The 24,152-nt window shown below is 56.5% G+C and overlaps 5 protein-coding genes across 5 annotated transcripts; 3 read left to right on the top strand and 2 right to left on the bottom strand.

Moving 5' to 3' along the window:
* The first annotated feature begins 13 nt into the window (after positions 1–13).
* Positions 14–2,740, top strand: C8Q71DRAFT_757508 (uncharacterized protein). The gene is made up of 9 exons (XM_047923683.1): positions 14–180; positions 237–1,086; positions 1,160–1,423; positions 1,490–1,570; positions 1,626–1,671; positions 1,736–1,919; positions 1,975–2,075; positions 2,142–2,649; positions 2,704–2,740. The coding sequence occupies exons 2-8, from the start codon at positions 276–278 to the stop codon at positions 2,311–2,313; spliced, it is 1,659 nt and encodes a 552-aa protein (XP_047779436.1). The 5' UTR covers positions 14–180; positions 237–275; the 3' UTR covers positions 2,314–2,649; positions 2,704–2,740.
* Positions 2,741–3,150: 410 nt separating this feature from the next.
* Positions 3,151–4,428, bottom strand: C8Q71DRAFT_857581 (uncharacterized protein; the record flags this gene model as incomplete). Its single annotated transcript, XM_047927424.1, has 3 exons — positions 3,151–3,282; positions 3,338–3,430; positions 4,360–4,428. 3 exons carry the CDS (start codon positions 4,426–4,428, stop codon positions 3,151–3,153), a joined length of 294 nt encoding a protein of 97 aa, XP_047779435.1.
* Positions 4,429–5,145: 717 nt separating this feature from the next.
* C8Q71DRAFT_723553 (uncharacterized protein) lies at positions 5,146–5,724 on the top strand (the record flags this gene model as incomplete). The annotated part of the gene is made up of 1 exon (XM_047921591.1): positions 5,146–5,724. One exon carries the CDS (start codon positions 5,146–5,148, stop codon positions 5,722–5,724), a length of 579 nt encoding a protein of 192 aa, XP_047779434.1.
* Positions 5,725–7,469: 1,745 nt separating this feature from the next.
* C8Q71DRAFT_900214 (NUC071 domain-containing protein) lies at positions 7,470–13,936 on the bottom strand (the record flags this gene model as incomplete). Its single annotated transcript, XM_047928797.1, has 8 exons — positions 7,470–8,233; positions 8,267–9,100; positions 9,157–9,798; positions 9,853–10,743; positions 10,796–10,910; positions 12,195–12,464; positions 12,535–12,792; positions 12,854–13,936. 8 exons carry the CDS (start codon positions 13,934–13,936, stop codon positions 7,470–7,472), a joined length of 4,857 nt encoding a protein of 1,618 aa, XP_047779433.1.
* A 7,910-nt stretch (positions 13,937–21,846) lies between these two features.
* On the top strand, positions 21,847–23,898 carry C8Q71DRAFT_707525 (uncharacterized protein; the record flags this gene model as incomplete). The annotated part of the gene is made up of 1 exon (XM_047920566.1): positions 21,847–23,898. The coding sequence occupies one exon, from the start codon at positions 21,847–21,849 to the stop codon at positions 23,896–23,898; it is 2,052 nt and encodes a 683-aa protein (XP_047779432.1).
* Between the last annotated feature and the right edge of the window lie 254 nt (positions 23,899–24,152).

Genomic DNA, 24,152 nt, shown 5'->3' with positions numbered 1-24,152 from the left:
GTCCTATTTCCGCGCCTTGGCTGCGTTCGCAATAGAGTCCCCAACGAACAGACATCCCCTTCCAGGCCCTTCGATACTCTGGTATCCTCACTGGGCACCCACAAAACAACCTGCGAGCCTCCGCGCGTTGATAACACACCCGTCGCTCCCACGAGGTCGAGCAGCACACAAAATATAGACGTAATACCCTGCCTCACTGCACTGTACAGTACCACCCCTAACCGTGAACTCTACAGCAGCCGCAGTCAACACACACGTACCACACCCACACCAAAATGCCCCACGCAGGCTATCTCAGTGCACACCAGGAGGCGGCGTCGCTCGACCTCTCCTTCAGCTTCACCCTCGACAACCTCCGTGCCCTCTTCGTCCCGCCCGCTCCAGTCGCGCGTGGCCCTCCTCCCCCGCCCCCCGACGGTGAGCCAGAAGTTGAAGAGCACTATGAAGAAGAGTCCTACGAAGAACCAGTCGATGTCTATGCAGAGCCCCGGATGACGGGGGTGCTCTGGCCAGGGCTCGTCGTCAAAATCTCGCGCTCCTCTGAGGGTTCCTCCTCGCGGCAACGCAAAGCGCGCCTAGCGGTACACGATGCAGACCCGGGCAGCTGCTCGTCAGTGCTCTGTATACCGGGCTTGCAGATCACCGCGAGCATACACTCGCTCAGCGGGCAAACGTACGCAACGCGGGCGCTGCGGCGGGAGCGCGCCGAAGGGGGAGGGGGCCGCGCAATCGCATACGCAGGCACGATACTGGCGCAGCGGACGTTCGAGTCGACGGATCGGATGTTCGCGGAGAATGCGGTCGTAGTGCGGGTGAGCGTCAAGGCAGGCGCCGCTGCGGTCGTGTCGCCGAGCGTGTCGAGGAGCAGCAGCGCGAGGGAGAAGGAGGAGAGCCCGATCGTGAAGCCCAGCCCGAGTGCGAAGCCGACGCTGGAGCTGATACATCGGGTGCTGACCGCGCGGCCGGTGGGCCAGACGCGGTTCATCGTGTTCAGGAGGCGGAGCTCGGAGGGGAAGGTTACTTGTCCCAGGGTCTTCTATGCGAATATGGAGGAGCTGGCGATGTGGTATGAGCGGTGCGAGCTGCGTACGTCCATCTATCTTCTGTGGGTCCTGGACGAGCTCATGACCGAGCGCCGTGCTACTCTCTTGATTGATAGTCCTAGATGTCGAGACGCACCTCGAGGGCTTCGAGCTGCCGCAAGGCGAGCGGCTCGACAAGTACAACCTTATACTGGACGATTTCGAACCGGATAGCGACTTCGAGCCGGACGAAGAGGAGGAAGACGAAGATGGCGACCTCGTAGTCGTCAGGAGCGAGCCGCAGAAGCGCGGGTGTCAGTACCCGCCGTCGTCATTGGCCGCAGACATAGCGAGGGCCTCTCTGAACGACGAGCACGAGGAGAAGCTGATCGACGATGAAGGTGAGTCCAACACGCCCTCGCACGCGGGTTTGGGAGTCAGTGCTAAGCGAGCCACATGACGAGCAGATCCGATGCTGGCGTCGATGATGTCGTTCGAGATGGTGCAGAACAAGCGAGAGGAGGGCTATGAGCTCTATGGCGAGAACAGTGAGTGGTTTTGTCGGTGCATGTGCGCGTTCTCACCGTGATCGATCGACGATAGCGTTCGACGGGACAACGATCGTCCTCCTCGGCGCGGCTGCACGCACGTACGTCACCTTCCAGCCACATCTCCTACGAACCGACTGCTAACGGGGTATGGGCTGGGCGCAGGTGGGAGGCGCTGCTGTACTACCTCTACACGGGCATCATCGAGTTCGCGCCACTCAAGACGCAACGCCCGGCTCCGCGGCTCGGGGCGCCCGCACCTCAGAGTATCGGCAGCAGCGCGGTGGCGGAGGGGACGAACCGCCCGACACCCGCGTCATGCCGGTCTATCTACAGACTTGCACACAAGGTCAGTCGTGTTACGTGAACTAGATGACGCAGGTTGACTGACGGAATGGATGCAGTTATCGCTCGACGGCCTGCGGAAGCTCGCGCTACACAACCTTGAGTCGCAGCTCACGCCCGACACGGTGCTCACGGAAGTGTTCAGCCCGTTCACCGCGCAGTAAGCACCTATCGCCCATGCCACCCCACTAATCTACCCGCTGCTCACGATGGCGATCCCTCGCAGGTACCCCGAGATAAAACAGCTCACCCTCCGCTCGGTCGTGCGCCACTGGGACACGCTCGCCGCGAGCCCGGCGTTCCGGAGCAAGATGGTGGAGGTGACGAGCGGGCGCGTCCCCCACGCTGCTGATGTGATCAGCGAGATCATGGTGAGGGTCAGCGCGGCGCGGGCGTAGGTGCCTGCCCTCTATTTATGATCGATTACTGGACTTTTGTGGGTGTCCGCTTGCCCTGGGTTGATTGCTTTATTTGGACCTATCCCTGAGCTGCAATCGATGCTCTCGGAATTATGGCTGGCGGTGCGCGACGGCTGCATGAAATGTTGATCAGGAGGATTGGCAGGATATACCTCATACGAACAGATGGAACATACACATGAGAAGGCTGGGTGCGTACTTGGAGCTGGATAAGACTGTCCTTACTCCGGATAACAAGATGAAGGACCGCTTGATCCGATATCAAGTGAAGCTTGTGTGGCTGTCAGTGGAAGGTTGAGGACGAACACACCGCATGTACGTTGCTGGCACAATCATGCGTATTGCCCGGTAAAATTACCTTCTGGATAGGCAGGACATTCCTCGGGGCTTGCACGTTGATTCTCACTGATCCATTCACCGTTTCTTCCATGGTGTTAGTGAAATGCTGTGCAAGAGGGCCAAGTCCGACTGCGTCGATAATTGCGTGAATTGGGTGACAAGGGCTGCAGACCATATGCTACTCGGCGCACAGGGTCCTCCTGTGCGACTGACTCGTAGACAATGTACTAAGCAGTGTCGGGGCCTTCGACGTATTGAGTAGGCCGCGCCGGCAGTCATCGTACCCAAAACCTCACATCACGCGGGATACGCAAAGAACAGTACATGATGCATTGGTTTAGAGTCTACCTCCGAGGCATGCGATTAAACAGATGCTAGGGTATTACAACGGGTATGCGGAAAGCGTCATTAAGTCATCATCTTCATCGTATGGTCGTCGACGGGGAAGGGGGAGAAATGCGGAACGGTCAAGGACGCTTAGTAGGCGGATGCGCGTCCCCGACCTCCAGAGCCCCAGTTAAATCTGTGCGATCCAGTCCGGCGAGTGCGTCCTCCGAACCAGTTGCAGCAGATGATGTCGAAGATGATGTCGAAGATGGTGACGATGATCTGCGGGGTCGGTGGTCAGCAACTTGCGTAGAGGGTACGAAGCGGGAGTGCTTACCGTCGCAATGACGCTGACGATGATCATGATGATGCTCGCAATGGCCGAGACGACGGCCTCGATAGCGCCAGCAATCGCAGAGATGACGGTTCCCTGTAGCGCAAAGCAAGTGAGCTGCCAATCCAGAATCCGCCCAGCGACGCCGTGCACGTACCATTGTGATTGATTGTTTGGTGGAAGTAGTCGTGAAGAAGTCGTTAAACGGTGTGTGGGTGGAAGAGTGGGCCGTAAAACGTTGTGAGGAGCAGTCCAGCGGACCGCGGCTGGTTTTATACGCGCGGGTGGCGCGCGGTGTGTATACAGGCTGTGACGTCACCGGCGACGCGGTATAGCGGGTTTGTGGAGAAATGGCCAAGACGTGGTTCGAAAGCGGCGAGCTGACGTCGTGCTATTCACACGCCTGGGCTTGGGCGGCCATTGTGGGCAGGCACACGCCGCCTCCGCATGAACCTCGTTTGCCGCGTGCGGGGCTTCTGCTGCCTGCCCGCACTCGATGACGCTCTAGACCCCGTCCGGTCCTCGTATTTCCCAGCCCAGCGCAAACCGCATGTTCGTATTCGCGTCCGAGTCAGCGGACTCGTCATAGGGACGCCCCAACGTAGCACCGAACAACCGGATTAGGTTATTGGACCGCCCATCTGCCTCCGTCGTCATGCTAATAGGACGACCTAGGCTCCAGGCCCAGGCTCCAAGTAGCGCACGTCTGACATACATACATAGAGCCTTCGAATATCGGTATGTACTCGTACATACGTCGGTCAAACTTTGTGAGATGTCTTCAATCAACGCACGGGCGTCCCAGTGGTCCCTGCGTCAGCAGCTACTGTACGTAGGTTGTCTGCGACCCACGACTGGGTCAATGACAGGTATGTCCCCCGGGAGGGCTCGACATCGTCGATGCCCTGCGCAGACCTCCTCGTGGTCCCGGGGGGTTAGTAGTCCTTCGGGATGAAGCCAACATGCGCTATAAGGGACAGACGACCTCACGGTCGAAGCCCCTGGGTGGTCTAAACAAAACCCACCCAAACCCTGCAAAGGGTCGGAGGCAACTCCAACTCATGAGGAACCCTCACGAACCGCCTCACGGACATTATGTGCGAACATACCCTAGAAGTACTCCTCGCACACCCAAAGTGTACCCTCCACGTACCTACCGACATCAACAATGTCATTCTCAAAAAGCGTAACGACGACGACGAGATATAAAGGACGAAACCCAACGTAAAGAGTTCCTCAAAGTCACACCTCACGTCCCTAGATCATGAGCACGAAATCACACACTAGATGCCCTCCCCATCCCCCAAGATATAAGCTCGCCCGCCGACCGCAACAGCGACGAGCCCGCCAAACGAGCGCCTAAACAGTGTAGATAGCGCCTATCCGTCAACTTAAGGTTCAGCCACTGCAGAACAACTATACTGTAACCCCGGAAAATCCCGTGTCACGAGTTTCCGTATCGGGCAACCACTCAAAAGCGGACGTGGGCCCACACGAGCTTTTCGCCATGCTCAAATGAGCATGGCCACAACACGTTATAGAACTCTGTCCCCCTGCCCCTGCCACGGGTGGGAAACATACAAAACCAGTGTGACCAGATCATGAGAAAGTGTCCATGCAAAGAGAGTTACGCCTAAGATAAGCGAGCAGAGTATACGTAAAGACTTTTGAGATACGTAAAGTCTTTTGGGATACGTAAAGACAGTCTAAGACGCTCAGATGTTGCGTTAAATACAGGAGGAGAAGAAGAGGGCAAAGACGCTCACTGAATAGCCCCGCTGCCAGGACGCACCCGTCGCCCCAGCATACAGATGCCAGCAGAGCGCAAGAAACGAGCGAAACGAGCTGCAACAGCCTCGTCCACGCCAGAGACATCCAGGAGCATAGCCGCCAAGAGAAGGCCGCCATACCCCCTGCCGTCTCTCGACCTCCCTCCTACGGACGAACCAACAATCATCATTAAAGTCCTACCACACCCAATAATTGGGAGAGGGATCGGTAGAGGACTCACCTGGACGGCGGACGAACGCCCGGCGGAGCAGCTCAAAAAAGGAAAGAGCATCAAACTCTGCACGACGACCCAAACGTCCGGATTAGGACGGCTTTCGGCCATCTCCGATCTCCGCAGACATTGGGTCACTTTCGCTGTGGCGGGCGCCGCCCAGCCGTGCAATCTACGTGTGCCGATCCCATGGGCGGCCCTCGGAGACCTGGAAGGCTTCACCCATCAATATCACTACTTCAGTCTCCCATCCCTTCCACCGCCCCACCACACCTTCACCAACCGTCCCGCCTTCCAAAACGATAGCGAGAACCCTTACGAGTTCGACATCGAGGAAGACGAAATCCCCTCCCTTGCGAACAGAATCGCGAACATCATCAATGCGTAGGAGGAATGGAGGGCAGGAGGGCGCTGGGACGAGGCCTGACCCGTATGTAATACCACCTCACAAATGACAGGGAGCGCCATTCACAGACGAGAATAGGCCAGGTACCGATTTGATGCGCAAAAGAAGCAGGTTGAACAGCGGGGTCTCACGCCGTCAACTCCCTTTCAGGAAATCGCCCGCTCTGCCCCCGCCGAAGAAGCTGTCAACGCGACACGCGAACAGAAATGCCGAGGCGAGCGCTCGGCACTTTAGAATGCCATGCAAGCCAGCAACAACGCGTCGGCCAACAGGGCAAACACGACGATGGGCACCCCTCAAACAGGAGGAGAATGAACACGCCCAGTGGCGAAAACGCTCCACGAAGACAGCACAATGAGGAGATATGGCGCCGAACGCAAGCAAATGGACACAGCGAACCCACCCCTCGTAGGCACATCGCTACGATGAGAGGCCACCCTTTGACGCCATTACAGCACGGCGCGACCCTGCGCATCCCGTAATGGCCTGTGCACTCGGCAAACTCTAAGCCTAACCTAGTGTTGCACGGGCTTGCGAGCGCCCGTTAACTCAGCCGCTCCCATTCTCGGTCATAACTTCCCAAAATGAGACTTATTTCGCTTATTTGTCAGCTATAATTATTGTTTTTGGCTATAAGTCCGGCTCGCATGCCTCGAGAACCGGCTTGTAAGCTTGTTTATGTCATACCTCAGCATACAAAAGACCACTGTAATCTGGTTTATGTCGTGCAATACCGTAAGTATGATGACTTAGAAATCGACTAAGCATGTACATGTAATACATTTCTACACTACGGCTACTAGTATCACGGCTCGGGGCAGCATACAGTATACGAGTCTGGGCTTTTCTTAGTACACGTCCGAGTCAAGTGCTCGCTAAGTTGCTGGTTTGCGGCGTTGCTAGACCTATTTTCGCCGGGTCGCGCGGGCCCGAGTGCCGCTGCGCTGGTCGGTACGCCCTCATGTGCATCGAACTCAACCACGCTCGGGCGCTGCTTCAAGTTGTCCACTCCAGGCCATGCCGTAGTGTAGCCTCGGAGCTCGGGTACCTGTGTTAGGGACGGTTCACCCGATGCTCTAGCGCCGAGATCACGCCAATTGAGCTCCCTGGCCTGCTCAAGATGGTGTCGTCATGCGATCGCACGTCAGGAGCGGGCGCAGGACCCACGCTCGAGCGCTACCCGCCTACTATCGGGGCCACGCTTGTTTAGTACTCGGATGTCTGGCATAGGTCGCTGCGAGGATGAAGATGAGCGCGGTCGAGGGTACTAGGTTGTCTGATTAGACTCACCGGTCGTACTAGTAGTGCCGTTCGCACCGATATGGACGCACGTCGTAGCATACCTAAAGCCTTTGCGGTAGCGTAGCGTAACGCATACTCGATGCGACTACTCTGTGTGCGTTCACTCTGGACTTATAATGCAGCATCCCACAATACAACGGTCGTGCGCACGGGGCCGTCGATGGCGATCGTGTACACCAAGTGTGAGCGTGGGTGGACAACGCGCAATGCTCCCAGTCGGCCACAGCACAGGAGATCATTAGACGTGGCGCGCGTGACGTTTGCGACAGCAAGGACGCACATTTAACGGATGACTTACTGATTGGCTCGGTCGTCAAGTTACCCTCGAACGTCTTGTGGATTGTCACACGGTATACGTTCGTATCGTCGACGAACCCTGAACGAAGTGTCAGATGGCGTTGTCATATGCGTTACAGAGATCACACTTACAGATGATCTGGTTTGTGGAAGAGCTCGGAGTAGTTCTGGCTGTTGAGGGACGGCTCGGTGGGCTCTGACGAGTAAAGCTGCAGACCCTTGCGGATACGCTCGCGCAAGACGTGGCAAGCAGGGTTGGCCTTCATGATCTTCGCCATTGCCTGCTGGATAAGCGGCTTCATACCCGGGAACCAGTTACCGTACGCAGACCAGAGGTTGTAGGCCAGGTCCATGCCGATCATGACACCGGTTGGCGAAGGATAGATGCTCATGGAGTCTGAGATGTAGTCCAGGAACTTCGCACGCGTGTACCGTTCGATGTCGTGCGTATCGAAGTCTCCCCATCGGACCTGGACATCGATCCAGTACTTGTTGCTGGTCGTGCCATCGAGAACGTCTTTGCTGTCGGTTACAAGCGAGGGTCGGGAGATGTTCCACTTGTACGCGGAGAAGAGGAGGATGTCGGCGCAAGACGAGTTCATCTTGTAACTCTTACGTGGGTGGATAGTCTCCTTCTGGACGGTCTCGATCTGCAACGGCTCGAGCTCCTGGTCGAACACCTGGCACAAGTCCATGACGACACTCTCGTGGATCTTCTGCCAAAGATGGGCACGGAAGATCTGGATCAAGCTGATCTTGAGCGTGGAGATCTTGCCGTGCATGAAGATGCCTGTCAAGTCGAGCTGGACCTGGAAGCCAACGTAGACGTTGGCACGGTTGATGGTAGGACTCCACCAGAGAGTGAACCGACGGTTGGGAATCTGGTTGAGACCTGATCGCTGCGCGTTCGTGAGCTTCTTGTAACGCATCGACTCCTCGAATCCGGACGCCTTCTCCCAGAACAGACCCTCCCACGTCGGGAAGTAGGTACCCTTGAAGAGCGTGTGCTCGAGGATACCTTCAACACCTCCCAAGGCGGCGATGACGTCCACACGGTAGTTATTGAGCTGCCACAACTTGCCATCGTGGCGCTGAGACGTCCACCAGAAAGGGTTGTGCTTGAGCAGCTGATACTGCTTCCAGTCGGTGCGCACACGCCAGCCGCGGTCGTAAGCGAGCGTATGCCTGTCCTTCTGGAATAGCGTGTTAATACGGGGGATACCGCGATCCCAGCTGTCCTCGAGGTCTTCGAGGGTGAGACGGCGGTTCTGAGCGTTCGCCTCCTTCCGCTTCATCGAGTACTCCGACCATACGCGAGCCGAATCCAAGAACTCCGCCTCCCAAGGCTGGAGGTACCGGTAGAGGTTCGGAATCAGCTGGTCCTCCTCGTGGGACATACCGGCACGGAAGTGAGTGACCCCAACGTCTGTTTGCTTCGACCACCGGAGATCGCTCTGGGGAATGAGAACGTGACCCATCGACAGCATGCCGAGACCACCCAATCCCTTCGGTGTGTAGAAGACGACCGGCGGGAAACGCGACGGCATCTTGGAGTTCAAGCCAATCTTGACACGCGTTTGGATCTTGTTCTCGGCCTTGACGAGAGCGTCCAACAACTCGTTTGTATGGATGACAGCTTCACGGTAGTACGTCATCAAACCGATCAGCGCGGTGTTCCACTTGTTGACTATCTTGGAGAATGTCGTCGATCCCGAGCTCATCAGGACCTGACGAATTCGGTTGTTGAATTGCTGGACACCTGTCATACACCGACATCAATGAGAAATCAAAGACAAAGCGACGATGATGACGAACCGTCATCAGACACGCGCAAGAAGGCCTGAGCAGTGCGCTCCTTCGTCTGCTCGTTGGTGAGGTTCCAAACGGCATCCTTCAGCGAGAACTGTTCGCCACCCATCGTCCGTACTTTGGGCAGGATGCGAACTTCGAACCCACACATGGAGAAGAGGAGCTGCGGATTGTTCTTCGAGTACACGCTGACGAATGTGTCTTCCCACTCGATCGTAGTGAGGGACCGAGGCAAACTCTGCTTGACGTTCCAGAACACGGCTCTGCCAAGGTTGACGTCGTGTTTGATGAGACGACAGTCCCGAGGCCAACACCTCTTGTTGTTGTACCCGATGACGTTGTTGTTCGTCGGGTCAGGGTTAGCACTGAGGTATCGCTGGATCAGGTCTCGGGACTCCTCCGCAGTGAAGCGAAAGAGGATGTGAATGCGGTCGACGTAACGCGAGTACAGACGGATAGGGTGGCGCGTCTCAGTTGCAGAATCACGGTATTGCAAGAAGTTGTTAGGCATCTGCGGCGGGCCAGCCATCTCACTCGCACGCTGGAGACCGAGGATGAGCAGGTCGAGAACCAGACCGTAGTACTGGAAGACGAAGGCAGAGAACTGGAGGCCACGGATCAGACCATAGGCGTTCGTATGCGCCATATCTGCGATACAAAATCAGCAACCATGAGACCGTGACATATGCTCGAATGTCTCACCTTTGTACGTCAAGACGGTGTTGTTCTTCGCCGTGATGTAGTTCGCCAAGTTGTGATCCAAGATCAGACGTAGCAACCGATTGAGCAGCGTCAAGTCGATCTTCTCGTACACCTTCGACAGGACCGTCTCCATGAGTACGTTGCACTCGCCCTCGCTCGTCTCCCAGACGTCGGTCAAGTTGTTGATGCCCTGACACCACTTGTAGACGAGAAGCGGAGGTGGCTCAGTGTCGGCGGGCTTGATCCAGGCAGGGAACAGACCGCGCTTGTCAGCCTCGAAGAACAAGAACTGGTCAAGGTAGGCATCCGTGATCTTCTCGACCGGCTCAATGTCGTAGCAGGGGATGAGCTTGTCATACGTGTCGAAGAACTCGATACCCGACTCATTGAACGCGCGCTGGGTGAGCAGCAAACGCTTGATGCGCGACAAACATTCATGCGGGTTGTCGTACGCCTGCTCAATGAGCGCCAGCTCCTCGCGCTGCGACTGGTTGAGACGACCCTTGACGGAGGACGCCTCCTTGAGCTTTTCCAGCGCAAGCACCAACAGCTTGGTGTCGTACTTGTAGTTCAGCGGTGGGAAGGGGATGGGCGAGAACTTCCTGCTTTCGAGCCAGTGCACAGTGGCCGTGTAGATCCCAACGGCTTCCTCGGCGCTGATGTACGGACCATCCTTGAGGTACCCGTGCTGCCTCTCCTGCTCAGCCTTGAGGTACAGCCGAGTGAGACGTCCAAGGTTGTTCTTCACAACTGCCTTGTCAACAGTCGCACCACGCCGAATACGCTCGTGGTTGTAGTGCGCGACAGACGTCCACCAGTCAGCCTTGCTCTTGATGTAACGAAGAATGATATTCTCGATGGCGGTTGGCATTCCAGGAACCTTCCAAGGAACTGCAGTCGTGGTCAGTCGCTCGTCACGTAACACGTAGCAAGACAGACTTACTGTTCGCCTTCCAGCAACGCCATGCCTCAGACAGGTGCTGCAGAATCGTCTTTGCCTTGTTCTGCTTGATCGACTCGGGCATCATGTCGAGGATGTCGTGCATGACCGCGGCGCGCTGTGGGCGGTGCCCACGGGCTGAGGCCGGAACCGCCGGAAGATGGAGAGTCAGAGAGGCCGGGAACGTTAGCTGGGGAGACAAGCATCGGGCCGCGGCAATAGGCCACGACGGGACATCTTACGAAGTCATTCGAGCGCGTCACAAGTCAGATCTATTTAACTCCGCAAGCCGTTACATGCCAGGACGTACGGGTACCGGGGCGAACAAACCGGACGGAGGAAGATGCTACTCGTAAGGGTTCAGTCACGGATTAATTCCAACGGGGGAGGGATGTCTCGCGCGTCACATATGTCCTCTAGACGGCCCGAGATGGAGACTACTTCGCGCATCACAGACAGCTGGTCGATCCGGGCCTCAGCCAGGCCGCGGTGGAGGTGGCCGAGTTCGAGGCGGAGGACCTCTAAGGAACGGTCCGTTGCGGCGAGGACGCGGTCCCAGTTGTCGGTCGAACCGCGGAGGGAGGAGAGGCGGAGGGGAGGATCGTTATACGACGGAGGAGGAGGAGGTCGGGCTTCTTCCGCGGTGGCTTGCTCCCTCTGAAGCTGGTCCGGGGACCAGGGGATGGTCGCGTATAGGAGCGGCGCCTCGTTCTGCTCAGAGCGGAGGTTGAGGAACACGCGGTCCAGGTGCTCGATAAGCTCGCAGACCTCGGGGATACCGGACGGAAGGGGGACGCGGGCGTCGCCGTGAGCGGTCGCTAGGGCATACGACTCGAAGAGCATTCGCTGGGGCAATGCAGACGGGTCAGGAGGGATGAGGAGAGCGACGGGGCGGACGAACCACGAGCCAGCGGGCACCATGAGCCCACGCAAGCCAGGCAGTGGCGTGCTCCACGTCGAACCGGGGCTCGAACGTCCCTTCGTACCGGAGAACATCGACAAGACGGAGGTAGCGAGCGGAGTGCGACGAGGTGGTGGGGTTCGGGGGCTGCGCCATCGGTATAGGAACGAAGGCGTGAGTGGGGAGAGAAGGGAGGGAGGGGGCAGACCCGGAGGGAAGGAGGGCGGGGCACGTGAGCTCGGCTGAAGGAGGATAAGTAGCGAGGCGGAGGGAGCGGGGGAGGACACGTAGGACCCACTCTCGGACGCGGACTAGGACTCGGACTCGGAGGCTCTCAACTCGGGCAGACGGCTCGGAAGGAACTCTCTATATTTCGCTCTCGTATAGACTTGTCTTCTCGACGATACACTCGTCCCATACACCTAATATCACTACCCATCCTTGACTAAAAGTCTACCCTTCCTCCTTACCCTGTACGGAGGGAGCCGAACTCAACAGCACACAGCGCAGCTCGAGGTCGTAATACGACTCGACACGCTGCTTCGTGACCGTCTTCGCGATACCCTTGCTGTTACGACCCTCGAACTGACGCGCGAGCAGGTTTCCGAGCCAACGCTCAAGCAGTGGAACGATCCCGCGCATGAAGAACAACCAGACACGCCAACCTGGGGCCCAGAAGCCAACGCCAGGTCCTTTGCCCACGGGACCGGTGTTGAAGCGGTAGTAGATCAGGTGCTTGAGGTCCTTTGTCATCCGCACTTGTCGCATTAACTACGAGGAGGAAAGGATCGAGGAGGAAAGGATCAGCGCGAGGTCGACTGGCTGCGACGTAATGACTAACCTTGTACTTGTACCGGTACATACCCGTGAGGGCACCGATGTGCGCGAAGATGTACTGCAGTGCGTCGGCGAGCTGGAACGCGTCGACATTGCCGAGACGGAACTGAACATGCGCGTCGACAACCAGCTTCGTAAGACGGAGGATCTCGCGGCACAGGTGGAAGGCATTTCCGAATCGCGACTTCTTACGCTCCTTCGTCGTCAGCGTCTTCACTAGCTTCAAGTTCATGTTGTAGTCGAGGTGCAGGTAGTTCAAGTTCTGTGAACGCGAACGTCAATTACCTCGTTGAGCATCGACTGATCTTCCGAGGACAACATACCTTTCGGTGGATGAGTAGATTCAGCATATTGTAGCCTTGCCTGCAGACCTGCAGACCGGCCTCAACCCAATCCAACCGCGTGGTCTGGAAGAATTTTGTGGCCTTCAGCTGCCTGAACAAGTTCTTCTTCGACATGGGTTTCTGCGGGCGCGTCTTCAGCTCGTTGAGAACGAAGCACTTGAGGAGCTTCTGGTACGATACGCGAACTTTCACTGGCTGGTTCGGCGGGCAGTGCTCGAGGTACCAATTCTTCACGAGCAGGATATCCTGCGCACGGCGCATACGCCCTGAGCGGCGGTTGTACGGGTCAGGCGCCCACCACAACGCGATAGCGTCCGCAGTCAGATCACTCTCCAGGGGCTTGTCCTCGAGGAAGGGCTCAACCTCATCGGGGAGCTCAAAATCGTCGTCATCAGCGTCGTTAGGTCCAAAGACCATGTCCTCATGAGATACGAGTGGCACATTCTTCGGAGTGAAGCCGCGCAGTGAAATAGGGTTGATGAGAGGATCGAAGTAGAAAGCGGGTAGGTCGGGGTCATCTGTGCGAATGTAGACGTTCTTCGGGGTGTGGTAAGGGGATATACGGACGGACCGGGGAAGTGAGTTGTACAGGTGTGGGAACGCGACCTTGTACTCCGTCCGGATCTGCTGCCGGATGATGACCTTGTTGATGTCGTTGAACCCGTTCCAGTCCTCGTCGAACGTATTCATATCTCTGTACAACGGCTCGAACTTCGGACCTCCGGGAATCGTCATTTTGAGCGCCTGCGCGGTGAAGAACAACTTCTTGTCGAAGAGGTAGGAGGAGTTGCTACTTGTGTGGCCCGACAGCAGCGTCCGACCCAGCCGATAGAGATTGGCCATGATAGGGAGCGTCAGGTTCCAATACCTGTATGACGACCCATTGACGTGCGGGGTATCGACCAGCGGCTTCGGGTTGTGGAACCAGTCGTAGATCGCGGAGTCTTCCCCCTCGTCGAGTTCCAACTGAATGGCCTCGAGAGGCTCCACGTCCAGGACGTTGTCGCCATAGTCAATAGGCGGCTCTTCGTCGTCGAACGCAGGTCTGGACGAACGCTGCATTATTCGACGAGTTCATGACGTGCGAGAACCAGTAGCCTCCACTCCAGCCTCCTGTCTGCCATTAATGAGATCTGTGTAACATAAGGGTCGCACATCGCACGCTCCGATGAAGAGGACCACTTTCGTGTCGTAGCCGCTGTTGTGTGCGCTGCTGAACCAGTGTCTCCAGGGTCGGAATAGCACCCGAGTCCCAGTTCAGGCCGTTAGAGGAGTTCGGCGTTGCGAAAGCTGAATCGATGTGAGTACCCAAACTTGAAGGGTCTTCCCTTGGGCACTGCTTGTATTCACGTCCAAACAACATGATGTCAAACTTGGAGAAGTCGACGTTCTGCGGTGGGATGGTCCCGGTTGCCCAATCGGGATAGTACCCTGCGGTGATCGGCGTGGTGCTCTGTGCCCGCTCATGGCATACAAGGCGGTATTCCTGGAGAGCGTCGAGGGCAGTGCGTCTTCGAGGTCGAAGTCCGAAGTAGTCGTTGCGATGGACGGCGTGCTACTGGGGAAGTTCAGCAGAGAAGGGCTCGATGCCTAGGCCGGGAATTCAAGTAGCTTGGAGAGGTACGCGGGGCGGACATCGCCAGGGAAGGGATGGAGAAGATGAAACTGAGAACGGGCGGATGCGACGCGCACGGTTCGCTGTGTTTGGGCGTGACGCCAGGTAGGCTGGCGGGAGCAATGCGCGCACCATTGACCAGGACTAGGGACGCACACGACCCCAGCATGTAGTGGTGATAGCAGTGATAATTCTTGTATGATGTATTCACCACGACGCGTATGTACTAGGAGCACCCGCGACCCGTCATCCGGAGCTGCACAACCCTCTCGCTATGCGCAAATCAGCAAGGAGCAGAGTAGTACGATTCATAACTTACAGACTACCAGATGCAAGTGTTGCACACCGGCGACTTGCCTCGCACACAGTGCAAAGTCCGCATCCAATACATCCAATTTGTTGAACTCCTCGATGGTGACTGCTTCCCCTCGGTCGCGAGTCCACAGGTGACATGAAGTGGCCGTCCAGCCATGCTGGCCGCCGGGGCGCAGGGGCAGGCGGAAGACGGGCGAGGTAGAGCGATGTTTGCTGGGGGAGGGTGGTCCGTACATGCCGTAGTCAACAACACTCCACGAGGATCGTTTCATCTTCGCAAGGGTCAATTCAATCGAAGACTCGCGAGGCTCAAGGAATCTTACCTTGCTGTAAGCCCGCGCCGTTAGACACGGAGCAAGGTAAACCTTATCCTTTTCCACTGTTGTGACCAGACACGGCCTCTTCTTGTACGATGGGTGCTTGCCGCCGGAGTCGAGTGCGAACCGTCTGCCTATGGGAGAATACAGGACGAAGAATGGTCGAGAGCGCAGGAGCTTCATTATGCGAGTTCGAGGGAAGGAGATGATTGCGAGAGAATCTAGTGGCTGAGGGGTTTCTGAACGGAAGTAGATGAGCGCGAGAGGAATCGACAGCTGAGGAGTAGCTGAATCAAGTCACAGTGTGTTATAATTAGCACCCATGCATCGTCACACCTTCCTCAACGTCTATGGGATTTGCTGGTGTCACATCGTTGCTCTCACTATGATCCTTGTACACGGCATCCGATACACTCGTCTAGAGTGATAATGAATGATCTGTCAATGGCTCCGTCGCAGGGAAACGAGCTCATGCACGTTAGAGCAATCACAAGGCACGTCTACCCAAACTATTGTCTTACCTGGAACTTACATGCAGCTGCTTGAAGTGAACAAACATCTGCATAACATTCCGCCCACCGATGCCGTCGATCACACCGCAAGCACGTTGCCTTCGGACCGCTCGTAGACGAAGCCCCGAGTGCGCCGCCTCCGATAGGGCAGCACGCATCCACGCCTCCCGCTGTTTCATCGTCACCATCTCCGCATCCTTCTGCTTAAGATCCTAGATGGGTTCGGGAATCGTGTTGCCTGTTGTACCAGCTTCAAAAAGGCGATCCGTTGGGCTCGGGTCATCCATCGTTCGATGTTGCGGCGTTCATATCGCAGATGCAGTCTTCGAGGGCCACGCGAGCGATTGCGCGGAGCGATGCGCTGCCTGCGCGGTGGAAGGTGCCCTAAAAGGGAACTGAGACTTAAAGGCGAGGAGGAAGGCGGGCGAGACTCACCTTCTGTGTACCCGATAATTCTCTCTTTGCCATAGCATGCTTCCAGAGGCTGGAGCCGATCGTCGTCCAGGATTGTGCAAGCTCGAGGTGAGTCAAGGATACCTCATGGCAGAGGAAATGGTTGACGGTTCATCGGGCAGATAGCAGTGTGCACGAGCATCATTCATTCCGATATTGTACATGCGACTTTGCGATACGACGAGACGGCGCGATACGAGACGGTGTTATACAAGTGATACGAGGGGACAACGAGACGACGTCAGACAGCCATGACCAGACAACACCGCAACAGCACGATGAGGCCTAGACGTTAGACGAGGTTCAGGAGCTCTTCAAAGGTGTTGAAATCAGCATCTTGGCCCAACTCAGCGCGAGCCTGCTTCACGAGCATGTCCTGCACCCACTCGAAACTGCTGAGATGGTCGGTGAAGGACAGGCGACTCTCACGGATCATGTACTTCAGCATTTGCAGAGCTTCCATGAGATCCGGGCTGAGACGGCTGCGCCGAGTTGTGTCTGTCTCCCCTGCGGAGGAGAAGACCCGCTCGCACGGAACCGACGTTGCCTGCGTCGGGAGGTAGTCCATCGCGATATTGAAGATCGTAGGCCATTGTGCCTGTGCGGCAGGAAGCTGAAAGACCACGCAAGTCAGTTCACGGAGCCAATGACCAAAAATATCGACTTACACTCCAGTACGCGCAAACGTCTTCGAGCTCCAACCCTGTCCCTCTGTCGAGCCAAGAGTTGTACTCAGCCTCGACGATCTGGTCAATGGTGTTGCCGCCGCCGCGGGCCACGGGCTGGTTATCGTCCAGGTTTCTGACGAAGAGTCTATCGGCTGCCGCATACATCTCGCGTAAGTTCTGAGGCCTATGCGGCTGCGAAGGTCCAGCAGCTTGACGTGCAGCAGGTGCCGCCGGTGCCGCCGCCGCCTGAGGGTGTCGCCGAGCCACATAATCGCGCATCTGTGCCGTAGACGTCGCATGAGTACATGCGCTAGATATAGAATTAGTCCGCTTACCTTGTGCTTGACGATATCGATGGCGTGATTGATCCAACGCGGCTCCCAGTTCTGATGTATGTGGGCAAGCTTGTACTTGGGATGAACAACTACGTCTTGAATGAGAAACCGAACCAACAAAGAGGTGAGCAGACATACACATGCACAATATATAGCTGTCCGAGAGGTCCGTGCGGTTGTAGTATTTGATCGCGAGGTCCATCCCGGCCTTGACGACATCTGCAAGATGCGGCTTGTCCACGGCGATCGCCTCCATGTTGGTCATGAAGATCTCGAATTGCGGGATCACCTCCGCAAGCAATGGCTTGGTATGCCCGGCTAGAGCCAGTTGCATTATATGACCCGCCTGAACATGCAAACGTCAGTATTACTTATGTTCACTAGCGAATTGACTTACCATGAGTACGAGGCCGGTCTCGTTGAGCGTGAGAATCTCTTCAGCGCTCATCGGTGGGTATATCTGAGCGAAGTCGACGTTCTGCTCCAAGAAAATCTTGTATACCTGCATGGTTCAAACGTTATTAAAAGTATCTGCGGATAGCGACTGAGGACTACTCACGTCTTGCATCGACAGGAAGCGGATTATCATCACGTACGTACTGTCCCAGCGATGCTTGACATCCAGCACGAGCTGCTGGTCGGCGTTGAAGGTGTCGACCTTCGGCAGGTGTTCTCCGAGAGCAGCGTTCTTGACTGCTGCAGCGGCGTTGTGGACCGCAATGGATGTCTCCCAAGAATCACGGCGCTTGGGAGAAGCGCGGACTGCGCGGCAGACGTCCCTTGTCTTGTTGACAGCCGTCTTCTTCTCGGCGTCGCCTCTCTCTGGAAGGACACCGTCGTCGCCAGGAGGCTGGATACCCAAGAACACGATCATCGTCTGCTGAGAAACATTGACCCCATGGGAGAGGCAGTACACGTGGTCCCTGACCGCGTGCCAGTCTTGACGAGCGTGCGGGACCGCTGTAATCAACCTCTTGAGCTCGCTCATCATCGTCTTGTTGTTTGACGCCGCATCCGTTGTGAAGCGTCCCAGCTGAAATAATGATCAATAAATGGCCTCAAATCAGCCTGATGCTTACCTTAGGTAAGACTTCGGCGCGGTTCAGGACGAAGAAGACGGCGTTAGCGAGGTTTTGCCCTATACGGAAATATTAGAATCAAATCATGCGTATGTGTTTGTCGTACTCACCGGTATGACTCCCTTCGAGCCTCCTGAAACCGATAACCGCAGACTTGAGGACAACGTCTGTGGGTATGCGACCTCGGGCCATCCAGTGGCACGTAACCCCGACGAATGCACGTCGAGCTGAATGCACGGTGTCAGCAATGCAGTGGCTGAAACAGTATTGCGCGCTCACCCAAAGTATCCCATCCATCCGTCGTGAACGAGATCTGACCAAGGGAAAGCTATAAAGGGGTGAGAGTTCATTCGTTCGTCGATCACATAGTACGTACCTTGAGCTGCGTCTTGAGTTGTTCGAACGATCTCTGCCACTGCCTCAGAATCAAAGCGCGCAGCTGGTTGCGCCGCGGAATGTCCTCGTCGGTGAGGTCTGGGTTGAGAAGGCGGAAGAGGAGCCGTAGCTCTGGTTTTTCCACCACGAGGAGTGCCTGTGCGCGGTATGTGATGTTAACATCAGTCGAGTAAGCCGGAAGTGTTTGTACTTACCTGGTCGTCCACGACGACCCAATTGACCAGGCGCCTGTGGAACTCCTCGCGAGAGTACTCGACCACAGGATAGTTCTGGGCGGTATCCGCATCTTCCTGCGCAGCCCTCGCCTGCTCCTTGTAGCTCGGGAGCAGGTTGGACCAACGTCCAACCGCGGCGAAACGGGTGTACTCCTCCCGGTGGTAGGCGTCAAGGTGGATTCGAAGTGTGGAGTTACTCGTACTCGGGCCGTAGATGTAGTTGTGGCAGGACCACAGAGTCTTGAGGTCGACGTTCTTCTCTAGCGCCTCAGCGGCTGCTTTCTTATGCGCGTTTCTATCGCGTCAGTTAGTATGATACGAATGTAACGATGTGTGTCACTTACTCGCAAACAATACATATGACGACGGGTTCCAAGTTAACATCTGGGGGGGCGGTGACGACCTTGAAGTAAAACATCATATCCTTAGCGTTGCCCTTGCTTGCTTCCGATTGGGTCATAGCAGGAGCGGGCAGCGCCGCCCGCCACAGCATGACTCGCGCCGCATGGGCGGCGGGTGGCTGCAGTCGAGTTTCCGGTGAGCGGACAGGCGGCGCGGCCTCCTGACTAGTCATCGCTCTCAAAGCGGCGTCGGAGATGATGGCGTCTTGGGCCGGTACCGCATTTCGAGGGGCGGCGTCGGCCTGGGGGGCAGCAGCGACCTGGGCCGGGGCGGCGAGAGCCTCGTCGTCAGAGCTAGACGAAACAGCGGCAAGAGCCTCGTCGAAGTTCTCGGCAGCAGGGGCTGCGGCTAGCGGGGCGTTGCCTCTGCCACGAGTCCCCCGACCGCGAGGCGGGCGAGGTTGAGGCTGTCTGTTGGACCTCGGTGGCATCCTCCCAGACGGGCAGGGGCGTAGTGCAACAGGAGCTGAGGAGCAGAGGCGACGCCTCCCTCGCGTTTTATGCCCTGTCTGCTATGAGCGGAGTGTCGCAGTTGAGGCAGTGGAACAAACTCACACTTCGTGGTTGGCTGAACACTTCTGAATACAATCGGGTTCCCCGTAAGGTGCGTTGAAAGAAAGTGCTGAACGGCTCGCCTTCTATGCTTCTTGTTCTGAATGCATGTCAAACCGTGTCCACGGTCAAACTTTGACATGAATGTCGGATGTCTCGTCTGCCGCAGCGTAACGTACTACAGCGGGAAAAGAAGTTGAACTGCACGCGCTGCATTAAATTGAGCTCCTACGGATCATGTACACCGAGACGTAGCCGCTGAAAAGACCTACCTAAATATATGGCGAAGTCGAGATACATCCTAATGTATTCTGCGTCAGACCTACGACACCGACGGGAGAACAACACCCACTTGCACCTTCTGAATTCACTTAGCTCATCTTCGCGACCTAGTTTTGGGGGACTGTACTTCGCTATCATATCACATCCCATCAGCAGCAGTCCTCACAGGAGAGCAAGTTCCCACTCACACAGTAGTCAAGCAGAATCAAGCCAGAAGCTTTCGGCAGCGATGGGTCGGGGAGATAGTAGGCACGAAGATCTGGGGTTTCTCCCGACGTAACCAGTGTGATGCCATGGAATTCGTGGGCAAGCGTGCAGTCGCCTTCCCGCTTGTACCTTCCTCGCATATACAAGGGCTGGCGCGTTTGGCGGCGATTGTGGGCCGATCGACAACTACTGTGTACTTTTGTTCTCCTCTCGCTCTCTGCGCATATCCGTCTGCCGTAGCATCAGGGGTGTAGTACAATATAGTAGTCGAATAAATTATAATGCACTTCGGTATCTACCCGTCCTGTCCCATCTCGTTCTCGGCCCGTCCGTCGGCCTCGTCCGTTGGCAGCCTCCTCCTTCCCTTTCCCCTCGCCATCTCCCTTAGACTGCAGATGACAAGTCGCAGTACGTTGATGTGAAGCGTCCCGTGCCATGTATCAGAAGGACGCTCGGATGGTCGTCCTCGCGCTAAGAAAGCAGTTAACGGGCAGTATCAGATAGCCTTTGTCAAGGCGAAGTACGTACCGTGATAAGCATAATCGCATGTTCCGACGACTGAGAGCCTTGCCGTCCTAGGAGAATGACCAAACACCGCGACACCGCGCGCCCCGGCGATTCGAGCTTGCGAGACAATGAAGGTCCAGTCGGCTTGCACTCGCAGGCTCTCCAGGAGCCACGAGCAGCCTCGAGCGTGCTGGCGATCGGCTCAAGCCGTCGCGCACAGCTCGTCTTCACGTGGCCAGAGTCGGTCGGATTGATGCGTCAAAGGACGACGTAGCACTTGGGTGATCGTCGCAGAAGAGGGGCGATAGGCGCAGCAACTTGAAGGTACGGGATGAGCAGGCGTGGGAGGAGGAGGTGGAAATAAGCCGCATCATCACGTGTCAACTACTGGGACGGGCCAATGGACTTCGACTTCAAAGTCTGAGCTACGTGACCCTCCTCTCCGGACTTCGAGAACCCCTGGCGACTTCCTCTGGGCAACAATTCAAGCATCAGAGGTGCGGCGAAAGGCTTGAGCCATCCGCTGCACTCTGATTAGGCCTGTGGTGCGGATAGTAATCTGCACACGGCTGACAACCCAGACGCTTCAAGACTCGACCTTGAATCTCGACCACTCTGCCCAACCCTCCGTCTGGCTGTCACCTCATTGCTTATTCCTTCACAGCACCATCGAATCTTCTACTTAGCCGTTCCTTTCTCCTAAATAACACTTCACTGTCTGCTTCTCTGTTTCAACCGTTGAACTCCTCGTCTGGCTATCCGGGATCCCCTCCCCGACATACGAAGAACACCAGGGGTCTTCGCCCCTCACAGAATCCCCGTCGTCAGGTGCGTTCCCATGTATGCACTTGTTGCATTGACCTGAAAACCGCCTCTGACGCCTCTGTACCTCGGTGTTCAGGATCTTCTGCTTCGTACACTACAACGTATACATCAACATCGCTTCACTATCGTAAGTATGCAGCGTTCGTTGTTTCAATCCATAAACTGACGTTGGATAGAGTATGGCGGATGCAAATGTCGCCACTGGATACGGGCAGTCGTCTCGATTTGTCCTAATTCCCAGTCCGTATCAAGGTAAGCTAGAAAGCCTCAACTCGCCTAATACCCGTGCTGACATGCACTCAGCCCCTCACGCATACACCGCGTTTGACGCCGTCGCAGCTGCAGATCCGGAGGACCACGTCAATGTGATCACAAGTCCGACGCAGACGTGGATCCCTGAGCCGCCTATCATAACTTATAGGGAGATTACCACGTACAGGGACGGGTGGTGGGGCCCGCAGGAGTATACACGTTGGCCACAAATGTTCAATGAGTCCGTCTTCCACCATGCGTGCATCCCGCTCCGAGGTAGTCGTGATGCGCCGGGCGACTCTGTCTACAACCCCCTCCCGGATCGTTTGTTCGTCGATAGCGCCCGTTTGAACCCCCTCGAATGTGAAACACCTGGTTTTGGTCGGATGGACGGAGCCTTGTTGAGCGAACTACGCAAGCAGGCAATCTCCGCGATAGACAAGTACAGAACCGCGGAGGTGCTCACACAAGTTCGCAACCAGAAGGTGGATTTTACTCTCGGCAAAATGCTCCAAATTCTGCTACGCAACGCGGTAGATCGTCTCGAATATCTACCTGCCACAGAAACGCACGTCTTGGTCACTGCTCGAATGGCCCATCGTCTCATCCTCGAGATATGCGGTCTCAGCATTTACTATACTGTTGTTGTCCCTCGCCTTGGCAATCCCGACCCAGACGTGATCCATGCCCTTCTCCGCGTGCGTGGTGCGTTCGTACGCAATGGTGCCACAGCGCAACTACTCTACCGACTTGGTATCCCATTCTGGTTTATGCAACGGTATCGCCCCGACATCCACGTTCAACGAGTTGTTCGTCTCAAGCCCTGGACGGACGAACTGGACTCTGAACCCGTTGGGATGAGGGTGCCTAAAAGCTGGTACGACGCTGATGGCACCAACCAAGACCCCGCGCGATGGGTCCACCCGTCGTTGTCATTCGTGTGTTCTAGGCTATGCTCTACGCGCCTTCCGTGTCTCCAGCACGTTCCCGTCTCAGACGCGGCGCCGGACGCGAAGCGACAGAAGGGAGTGTCCGGCCTTGCAACGCAGCAGGCGACCACCAAGGCCAATGTTTCATCCAAACCGAAGAGGGTGCGACGAGGCAGCAAAAAGCATGCTGGGCCGGCTGCCCAACGTGCGAATACGTGGCCGAGACCCCCGCATGCTGCATTCACATATCAGCCACCTCCGGTCGACATTCTGGCTGACACACCTAACTGGAGGTCGGCATTGCAAGCTGTTTCCCCCTTGCCCCACCCTCCTCCTCAAGCAGCCGTGTATTATTTCCCTCCGCCATTCCTGTTCATAAACAGTACCGAAAAACTCGGCCGATACGTCCACAACTACACTCGCATACGCATGTTCTGCCGGCAGCGTCTCCTCGAGCCTCATTTTGACGGCCGACCCCTCAAAATGTCAGAGTGGCGTCACGCCCTGTATGGGGACTACAAGCTCGATGAACCATCCACTGATGGATCTGACGGTCCTGTTGTTACCGATAAAGCACGCTTGCGACACGAGCACAAGGAAGCAATACGCGGTTTGTTCGCGAAGAGTGCAGGCCTGGTGTCGTATTCCGCGGACATGGTCACAGACTTTCAACGCGATCGAATCACCGCCGCCACCGCCGCGTCGGATCGCGGGCTGGCGCGAGAGGTCATCTGGGAGGTCAACGAGATGAACTGGCGTTGTGAACTCAGAGCACTTGATGCTCTTCTCGTCGACGCGGGACGTAGTGGATGGTTGCAGTGGGAGCGTGAGCAGGTTGTTTGCGAGGTTTGGCGGGAAACTGCGATCGAGAGTGCGTACTCGGCCCTCTTCTGCTTTCCGCGGTCAACGTTCCGTTGGACGCCAGTGACTGAAGTTGGCTGGCGGGAACGTGCGCGCAACCTGTATGCGTTCATACGTGTCATGAGTCGCTGGCCAGACTTCCCGTCGGCACTGCGTGATCGTCTTCACCCTCCCGAGGACCATGATAGTCCAGAGCAGTTTGATCGCCTAGAGAAGATAGCTACTCAGTACTACGTGTCGATGTTCGTTAAGCATTACCATCGTCTTCCCTGCGTCCCTCTTAATCGCCTCGTCGGCGCGTAACCCACATCGTATACGTCTCACGGTTCGGTCTCTCCCATATGTCGCTACATAGCCATGTAGTAATCGCTGGACACCCGTCACCCCCAGATCTATACATGCGATGCAATGAAGATACACTTGGCGTGCTGCATCTGTGGGCATAGGTGTCAGTAGCGGCGATGACGGCCGTTAAGCCGATTGTCGCTGAGCCTGTCTTCTCCTACAATCTTCGACTTTACGCAGCTCCCCTTGTGTCGTGCCCCTTTCGCCCGGCA

Source organism: Rhodofomes roseus, assembly GCF_022264815.1.
Source record: "Rhodofomes roseus strain CIRM-BRFM 1785 chromosome Unknown C8Q71scaffold_9, whole genome shotgun sequence".
In the NCBI taxonomy this organism is placed as follows: Eukaryota; Fungi; Basidiomycota; class Agaricomycetes; order Polyporales; family Fomitopsidaceae; genus Rhodofomes; species Rhodofomes roseus.
The sequence above is the reverse complement of the archived record's forward strand: the minus strand, read 5'-3'. Positions and strand labels throughout refer to the sequence as shown.